The sequence below is a fragment of the Mustela lutreola genome, chromosome 5 (assembly GCF_030435805.1).
Source record: "Mustela lutreola isolate mMusLut2 chromosome 5, mMusLut2.pri, whole genome shotgun sequence".
Classification (NCBI taxonomy): domain Eukaryota; kingdom Metazoa; phylum Chordata; class Mammalia; order Carnivora; family Mustelidae; genus Mustela; species Mustela lutreola.
The window spans coordinates 48091717-48101236 of record NC_081294.1 but is presented as its reverse complement, the minus strand read 5'-3'; the positions used below and the strand labels follow the sequence as shown (position 1 = coordinate 48101236).

The 9520-nt window shown below is 41.8% G+C and overlaps 1 protein-coding gene across 3 annotated transcripts in view; it reads left to right on the top strand.

Moving 5' to 3' along the window:
* The first annotated feature begins 200 nt into the window (after nt 1-200).
* TIMD4 (T cell immunoglobulin and mucin domain containing 4) overlaps nt 201-9520 on the top strand; it is a 32952-nt gene continuing 23632 nt past the window's right edge. For 2 of the 3 annotated variants that reach the window (XR_009353816.1, XM_059174138.1), the window contains exons 1-3: nt 201-313; nt 5181-5519; nt 7812-8066. Coding sequence is in view for 1 of the 3 variants with exons in the window: in XM_059174138.1 (XP_059030121.1) it covers nt 256-313; nt 5181-5519; nt 7812-8066 (652 nt within the window). In the remaining 2 variants the exon portion in view is untranslated. The remainder of the gene's footprint in view (nt 314-5180; nt 5520-7811; nt 8067-9520) is intronic. The other variant, XR_009353817.1, reaches the window with a different exon arrangement.

Below are 9520 nucleotides of genomic sequence, written 5' to 3'. Positions count from 1 at the left end.
TGGACAAAGGAATACACATGCAACCTCACGATCTGTGCACACATTTGGCGTACACTAGTGGCTGGGAGAAAAGTGCTCAGCACATTTTATCGTACATCCCAGATTGAGGGAAGCCATTCAGGAGGGGGGAAAGGGAAGATTATGAAGCAGAAAGAGAAATGAAACTAAAATGTCCTGCCCTGTCAGCATTCACTGGAGTATAAGAAATGGGCTTTGGACAGACAGACAGACTCCTGGGGCCTGCCAACCATCAAAATGTCCAAAGGGCCTCTTATTCTCTGGCTGCTGGTTGAGCTTGGGCGGCTCTCTCTGAGTAAGTGTTCTGAATCCTTCCATGCAGGAGTCTCTGGATAGCTTGGCATCCTGTGTTGGATTCTCATGGCTGATCAGGCCTCCATAGAGCAGAAGCCTGCTTCATCCCTCCTTCCCTCCAGGCTTCCTTCTTTGAGGGTCTCTCCCCTTTCTTGTTAACACAGGATTTTTATCCTGCAACTGGTTTTGGAGTTTTAGGGTGGGACAATTTGTGTTCATATCAGAAAGGACCATTTAAGAAGAAACACAAAATAAAGGGTCAGATGAGATGGGAAAAAGAAATTTCTTCTGCAGGTATTATTAGCACAGTTGGAGTCTGGGGAATTTGTTCTACAAGAGCTCCTATTATAATTCTTACTTTCCCTCTTGATTTTTAGGAGTTATAGTTTGCTTTTTGTTTGTTTTATTTTGCTGAGGATGAGGCTTCAAGGCGAGGCTTCTTTTCTGTGCATTGTTTCCAGGTTTTGGATGCTGCAGATGTATACGCTCAGTTTGGGCAAGCTTAGACTTCTGCATTCTGGCAGCATTGGGCAAAATGCTCTGCACTGAGCTGCCCTTGTGTCTTGGTCACTAACCATTAACATTGGGAACCTTTCGAAAATTGCTGACTTTTCTATGTATAAAATGAGGGGCTTTGGTAAGACCAATTTGAACAATCCATGATTCTGGAACTAGGCAGTATCTAATGTCCCTAGCACTTTCTAAAGTTCATAGTTATTTGCACATGATCTTTCAAATAGGCTGCGTGAGAAAACACCTGCATTCCAAGGAAAACAAATGTATTCTCTCTACCCTTTGAACCTTTGTCATGCTGATTTTTGTCTGACTTTCTTTCCTCTGAAACTACGTGGTCTCCACCCAAGTGAGGCTTTTCTGGAGCACCCACAGCCTCTGGAGCGGTTTAGGTGCTTCTGCTCTGAGTTCTTATCTCCCATGGAGTCATTCATTAGAAAATTTATTACCCTGAGGTAACTGATCATTTAATTGCCTCCCTCCCCTGGTACTCTGTAGGAGTTCACCGAAAGAACGCAGTCCCTGTCACTTTATCAGTGTTTTCACTCGTCTTTATCTTGTCCTGAGTAAGTTGAGGTGTGGAGGTTTCATTGTGCTGAAGGTTGCTGGAGTCTAGGTCCACATTTCCTGCTACTGGCTGGATGCTGGTTGTGTGGGCTTCTCCAACCTTACATGTAGGAAGCTGTACCTGGAGAATGGTCTGTTGCTTGTTTTTCATTTGTACCTTTTCCGAAATGACTAATTTAGAGGAGAGCGACTGCTCAGAATCACAAAGAATCAGTCAGGACTGGAGATGCTCTTGAAAGATGCAGAATGAAGGGCAGCTTGGGTGTCTCACTAGGTTGTGTCTGACTTCGGCTCAGGTCATGATCCCAGAGTCATGGGATCTAGCCTCATGTCAGGAGGATCCTGCTTGTCTCTTTCCCTCTGCTCCTCCTCCCCCTGCCTCTGTTGCGCTCTCTTGCTCTTTCAAATAAATAGTAAATAACCTCCCCTCCCCCCAAAAAAGAAAACGATGTGGAATGAAACCCTTTATTCTCTAAATGGTGAAGCTGAAACCCAGGTTGGTAAAGGACCTTTTCTGAGGTCACCAACTGGAGAACGAAACCAGCTGGCACCAGAACCTTCATTGCACCTACCATTTCTGAAGAGGGGAATTGATTTGATGCCAATGATTCCTATACTCCAAGATACTTTTATAATGGCAAGAACAGATTCCCATCCTATTTATAAATTCTGAAATTCTTGGTTACTTGTACCAATACTTTATTACTTTCATGTGTCATTTGATACTTCATGGCATGTGAAACTCTGAACTATTTCTGAAGCAAGTATTATATCTCCCCTTTGTCTTTTGATGGTAATGAAGTCAGGATTGTTGTGGATTTCCTCCAAGAACACAAAAGCAGTAACTGGCAGAATGAGGTTTACAATGTAAGCCTAATGAATGTTTTTCTGCCACACCAAATTGCCTGCTTTCTTTTTTTAATATTAATTTTTAATCAGATTGGTGATATAGAAACACTCTTGGTGAAAAAACAGAAACCATTATAAAGCTAAAATCCCTTTGACTACTACTTCCAGCCCCAGTTCCTTTTCTCTGATCACAGAGGTGACTGGTACAGAGTTAGGTGTGTATCTCACCAGACATTTTTCTATGCATTTGCCTTCATTCATCTGTGCCAACCAAAAAAAAAAAAAAAAAAAAAAGCAAATTGTCTTATTTATGTTAACAGATACTTTTATATTTTATGTATTGTTATGAATTTGTCCTTTTCATATATTAATAAGAAGTTTTCATGTCCACTGATATAGCTCTCTCTACTTTTACTAGCCTTGGAATGGTTACACGGAATGAATGATTCATTCATGATTCCTTGGAATGCATATGCATATGTTTTGCCATTCCCCATGCACGCATTGTTCGTTTCACTCATATATACATGAAAGCTGTAGCAAACATTTGCAAATAGGATTCTTTGCGGATATGTGTTTTTCTAGTGTGCATAACAAAACATAAAATTGCTGAGGCTTAGCTAGGATATACGCATGTTTGGTATTAATGGAAACTGCCAGATTGCCCCATAGTTTGGCTCTATCAATTAACTTCCCATTTTATTCCAGTATATTCCAGTAGTCTAAATAATTTCCTAGGTCCCTGTCTGGCCAACCTTAATATCAATGACATTCTAAATTTTTGCCAGTTTCACAGGTGAAATTGACTGGCTGCTTACATTTCCTTATCTATGCCTGTTTTGTCTGCTGTATCTGGTCTTTTCTTACTGAGTAATAGGATGCCTCCTTCCATACTATGATACTAAGAAAATAAACTGTCCAGTTTCCAGCAGAAATAATTCCTGCACATATTTGTTATTAATTTTCCAAATATAAGAATAAGTTCACATTGTAGGAGTTACTAGTTTTAGGAGCATATGTTCTGTGTTGTTAATATAGGTGAAAGTGATGACAATGAATTTCTTATTTATTTATTTTTCCTTGTTTAGTGGTGGGCCAAAGGGACTTCCAGAGCATTTACAATCATTGAAACATTTCTACTAGGATGAAATGAAGAAACTGTGATTTCAGGGAAGGCTCTAGGCTGCTCTGAATTTGCGGACTCTTAAAGTTTGTGCTCACCTTTTTCTAGAGAGGGATATGTGGACATTCCTGACACTTGAGTCAGAGAGGAACCTGGTAATGCTGGCCTTGTCTTATACAGCTTAGCCGTATAGGTCCACAAAGTTAGTGAATGGAGAGTCTCACAGGAAGTTATGCTGGAGAAAACAATAAGCAGGATCTATAGACCCCAGCAGGTCCAGGATGAAGTTCTGATGGTCTGGAGCTTCAGCCTATCTTTAAGAGAATTTTTTGTGGGGTGAGGGTATTAGAATAATTGCTGATGCTCTCTTAAACTACTGGGCTTGATATTTGCAGCAGTGAAAATATTTAATAGATTCTCAGAGATGGAAGTAATCGTAGAAGAGCTTGTCTCTTGGTCCTCAAACAGTGGGTGAGAAGCAAGCCTTCCATGTAAGATGCCTTCCATCTTACACAGCTTATCTGGTAGGACTAACCTTCCTGCATTTCTGTATGTCACAGCTGCCATCAGAATGACTTGGAGAGGGGCACCTGGGTGTCTCAGTGGGTTAAAGCCTCTGCCTTTGGCTCAGTTCATGATCCCAGGGTCCTGGGATTGAGCCCTGCATCGGGCTCTCTGCTCAGCGGGGAGCTTGCTTCCTCCTCTCTCTCTTTGCCTGTCTCTCCAACAACTGTAATCTCTGTCAAATAAACAAATAAAATCTTAAAAAAACAAACAAACAAGCAATGACTTGGAGAATTTGGTTAGGTGTATTTCCATGGCCTCAGAGGTTCTGATTCAGGGTTGGACAATAAAATTTACATTTTTAACAAGCTCCCCAGGTCATGCTGATGAGCAGCCAAAGCTGGCAAAGATGACTACTTCATCTTAGAAATAGTGATGCCTTCCATCTTACACAGCTTATCTGGTAGGACTAACCTTCCTGCATTTCTGTATGTCACAGCTGCCATTGTATCTAATTTCTGTGGTCTTTTTCAGTTCTAACATTAAAAATGTTTTCAAACTCCACCTAACTTCATATTCTCTAACAATGAATAGATGGTCAAGAACAATTAATTTCTGTATCCAGTACTGAAACAGGAGAAGGAAAATAGAATGTAGTTCAAAAGCCCATGTTACTGCCATGGCATTCTCTGGGTTGGAGGGTGGAGCAAGTCCCATTTGAAGCATTTGGGTCTGTAGTACATGCTCACTGTTTATTGAGATACAGTGGGTAGAGTGTTGGTTTTGGATCTGCTCAATAAGTTAGTGGAATTGGATTAAAGTGATGGCCTTTTCATGAGAGAATTTTTTTTGTTTATGGAATGGTACTCAAGATCATTTTTTGAATGGTGTTTTTATTTATTTATTTACTTAAAAATATTTTATTTATTTATTTGACAGAGAGAGAGGCAGAGGGAGAGGGAGAAGCAGGTTCCCTGCTGAGCAGAGAGCCTGATGCAGGCTGGGATCATGACCTAACCAAAAGGAGATGCTTAACCAACCGAGCCACCCAGGTGTCCCAAGATCAGCCAAAACGTCTTGTTGTGGAGACAAGTCTGGATACTCACATGGGTCAACTGTCTCCAGTTAGGGGACAAAAGGGTATGGAGTTAGGGACTCAGCGGCAGCTAAGGAAATGCCAGAATTTAAGCTAAAAAGATATACACTACAACTCTTTTCATCATCCTGGAAGCGGCTATCTACACAAATGCCATGTAGCATATTTGAGAGATTTTAGAACCACATAGCCTATTTTTCTCATCTTTCCTCACAGGTTCAGCTGCAGAAGAGACTGTGACAGCGTATTTGGGTCAGACGGTGACTTTGCCCTGTATATACTCATCCTGGTCTCACAACAGGAACAGCATGTGCTGGGGGAAGGGTGAGTGTCCCAAATCCAAATGCAATAATGAGCTTCTCCACACCGATGGGAGGCGGGTGCTGTCCAAGAGGTCACCAAAATACGAACTTCTGGGCATTATCCGGAGAGGCCATGTCTCCTTGACCATCTTCAACACCAATGAAGATGACAGCAGTGTGTACTGCTGCCGCATAGAGGTCCCTGGTTGGTTCAATGACGTGAAGAAGAACATTCGCCTGCGGTTGATGAGAGGTACGTGCACAAAGGGGCTTGTATCTGCAGAAGGAGATGAAATCTAAGATGTGTCTCTATGGCTAGAGGAGCCACAGTAGGAAGCAAATGGCATGGGGGCCAAGAAGACCTTAGAAATGAGTGAGTGGAGGGTACATGGAGAAGACTACCAGTGAATTTCAGGATCAATGTGCAGAAAGCATCTGCTTCTTACCTAGGAGATTGTCACTTTGCAGAAATTTGTGTGCAGTGTTTTCAGATCTCCCAATTTTTATGTGCATGGCATTGATTTTTGCATGCTGCCTAAGATTAAAAAAAGAATTACCATGTAAACTAAATAAAATGTGTCCATGGGTCAGCTTCAGCCCATCAGCCAATAGTTTGTGGCTTCCAGCAGAGGGGAGAGGGCATGAGATTTGGAGACCATCGTAACAGTTTTCAGGTGGCCTTTCCTTCTGTTAATATTACTTGCTTTTGAAGAAACTGGAATATGGTGGAACTCTTAAAGATTTGAGATGCATGGAAAACAGCCTAAGGTTGAATTATGCTAACAGTAATCAGCTTTCCTGCTTGCTTGGAATGGAGCCTTTCAGAGTAAGCTCTGTGTTCAACCTACATCAAAGATGGAAGATTCTTGTGCTCTGTTCCTAACTGGGTAGGCATTTTGGGAGGCAGGGTCATATGCTTATAGCCAGACAGTTAACAGGATTCTCAGGGGACTTCAGTGCAGTCTAGAATTTGAGAACAACTTATATGGATGCTTCTCCCTCGAGAACATTCATACACATTAGTATATTTTTCTCTGAAAGTGCTTTGTGATAAAGAAGTTATTTTTTCTGATTTATTGAAGTTAAATGATGCTAATCCAAGCATTCTCTTTTCAAGCCTGGTATAACTAGGTATTATTTTATAAAATACTTGTTGAACTCAATGTCCATGGGTCATTTCTAAGCTCTCTGGAATCTGTTAGAGTTAATTGAAATTTGTCATATTTAAGAGAGGGTAGCACATATAGAATAATTGTGGCTGATGGGCCCAAATTCAAATATTAGGGGTCAGTGGAGTTGGTGTAAGTTTACCTATAATATCTGAAAGAGACTATTTTTTCAACCCATGTGGCATACTTTGGGCTCACTTTTTTTAGATTTTAATTTTATCTTATTATGGAAAGAACACCTAAGATGAGTTCTACTCAGCAAATTTTCAAGTGTATAAAATATTATTGTTAATTACAGGTGCTATTTTGTACAGCACAACTCTAGAGCTTCTTCATCTTATTTGACTGAAATTTTGTTTGGTTTCACTTTTTTTTTTTTTTTTTTACGATTTTATTTATTTGTTTGACGGATGGAGATCACAAGTAGGCAGAGAGGCAGGCAGAGAGAGAGGAGGAAGCGGGCTCCCTGCTGAGCAGAGATCCCGATGTGGGGCTTGATCCCAGGACTCTGAGATCATGACCTGAGCTGAAGGGAGAGACTTTAACCTACTGGGCCACCCAGGAGCCCCTGTTTGGGCTCACTTTTGAGGCAATTGTTCGTTTGCTCACTGATGCAATGTTTTTGGAACACCTCCTATGTGTCCAACACTGGGGTAGGTATTAGATTTGTGGCAGAGAACAAAGAAAATACCAGATTTCCCCTCATGAAGCTTGCAGTCAAGAGGGAGAGAAAGGTGTTAAACCATAATTATCAGATAAAATGTGCAGTTAGGAATGCAATAAATGCTGCGAAGGCAAAGTATGGCAATGCAAAACCAAGAAACCTAATCACTATGGCAGAATATGGATGACCTCCGTGCAGCAGTGTCCTTTTAGCTGCTACAAGAGGGTTCAGTAGGAGTCAGCCTAATAAAAGGAGAGGCTAGGGAGTAACAGGTACAAAGTCCCTCCAAGGTGAGATCACTGTTCAGAGAGATGGAGAAAGGTCAGCGGGCTGGGGAAAGCAAGAAGAGTAGAGTGGAGACTTGAGATTGTAAAGAAAGGGCAGGATCAGGTGGAGTTTTGTGGGTCAAGTTTGGGGATTGGGTCCTTTATCTCAGGGGCATGGAGGACCCAGTAAAAAGTTTCAAACAGGGGACTGACATAATTATTTGTCATCTAAAAAGATTATTTTAACCAATCTATGAAGAGCAGATTGGAAAGGCCAAGAGTAGAGGTAAGAAACCCAACTTTCATGGGCAGACAGTGGTTCAACTCAGGAGACCAGGTAAGGGCAGCAGAAATGAAGAGAAATAGACAGATCCCCCATATATTTCTATGGTTTCCCTTCTCCTCTGTCTCTGATTGGTACCAGACATATCTTCTACTGGTTACAGCCCCATCAACCAGGCGCTCCACAACACGTCTCCCAACCACCACCACTGCTCTGACAACAACCACAGCTGTGCTTCCAACAACAGCTATGATTACACCTGAGCTCACAACCAGAACGCCACTTCAGACAAGAACCACCACTGCCCTCACAACAGTGGCAACGACATGCCCTCCAGCCACATCAACATTTCTTTCTGAAACCACCACAGTTCTTCCAACCATTGAGCTTTCCACGGAGGGGACCATCCTCACTGCAGGTACGTGGTACATTTGGCCATTCTTCCCCTTCTGCTGGTCACATGTATCTTGGTCCCTTGAAACAGGGTTCTTTTTACTGAATGGGGCAATCCAGAGACTTGCTCTTGAATGTGTGTGTGTGTGTGTGTGTGTACTGGTTTGCTAGGTCATAACGAATACTGCACACTGAGAGACTTAAGCAACAGAAATTTATTTTCTCACAGTCTGGATGCTAGAAGTCTGAGATAAAGGTCTCAGTAGGATTGATTTCTTCTGGGGCCTCTTTCCTTGGCTTAAGATGGTCACCTTCTCCCTGTGTTTTTACATGGTCTTCCCTCTGTGAGTGTGTGGCCTAAAGTTATCTTCTTATAAGGACACCGCTCATATTGAATTCGGGCCTTTCCATATGACCTCATTGCACCTTGGTTACCTCTTTCTCCAAATATGGCCACATTCTCAGGTTTTGGGGGTTAGGATTTCAAAATATGAATTTTGGGGAATATAATTCAGCTTATAGCAGTGTATGTGTGCGTGTGTTCATGTGTGTGGGTCTCAGTGAGGATGTGGTTTCACTACCTGTTCCTTTTCTTTGTTTTATGGTTTCCTTTTTTCACTCTATTCCCCCCCCCACCCCCCGCTTTTTTTTGAAAGTCAGTTTTTTTGTTGTTTTTTGTTTTGTTTTGTTTTGTTCTCCAGTTGACCTTCCAGGAATCTCAGAGATATTTACTGAAGAATCAGGAAATGTCACCCAGGGTCAGAATCTGGTTTCAGTTTGCCAGGGGCTAAGTCTCTGCCTGGCCAGTAGAGACTGAGGAAAAGTCTCCAGACGCCTAAAATACCCTTTGATGATGAACAAGTTCTACGCTTATTTATTTATTTATTTATTTATTTATTATAAGCAGGGGGAGTGGGAGAGGGAGAAACAGGCTTCCCGCTGATTAGGGAGTCCTATGTGGCTCGATCCTAGGACCCCGGGATCATGACCGGAGCCGAAGGAAGAATGTTAACGACTGAGTCACCCAGGCACTCCAACTTCCCTTATTTTTTTTTTTCTTCCTTTTTTCTTTCCTCCTTCCCTTCTGTTCTGTTCCTTTTTTCCCCCCTTTCCTCCACCCAATCCTTTTTGATCCTGCGTCTTGGACCCTTGTTGAGTTGAGTTACTAGCTCCATTTCTTACAGGGCCTATCAAAGGTCCTACCATGTTTCAACCTTTGATTCTGATGTAAGAATATTAGAAAACCATTAAGAGATAGTGTGAAGGCTTTCTCAGGTGTCCCAGCTGCCTCAGTAAGGCCTAAATAGTTTAAATAGCTTGACGATATTGAATTTACTAGTCCTTGTACCTAGTAAATAAACTAGGTACTAGCTACTAGCTAGTACTAGTACTACTAGTAGTACTAGTACTAGTAGCTAGTAACACTAGTAGTAGTAGTAGTAGTAGTAGTAGTACTAGTAGCAAGTACTACTAGCTACT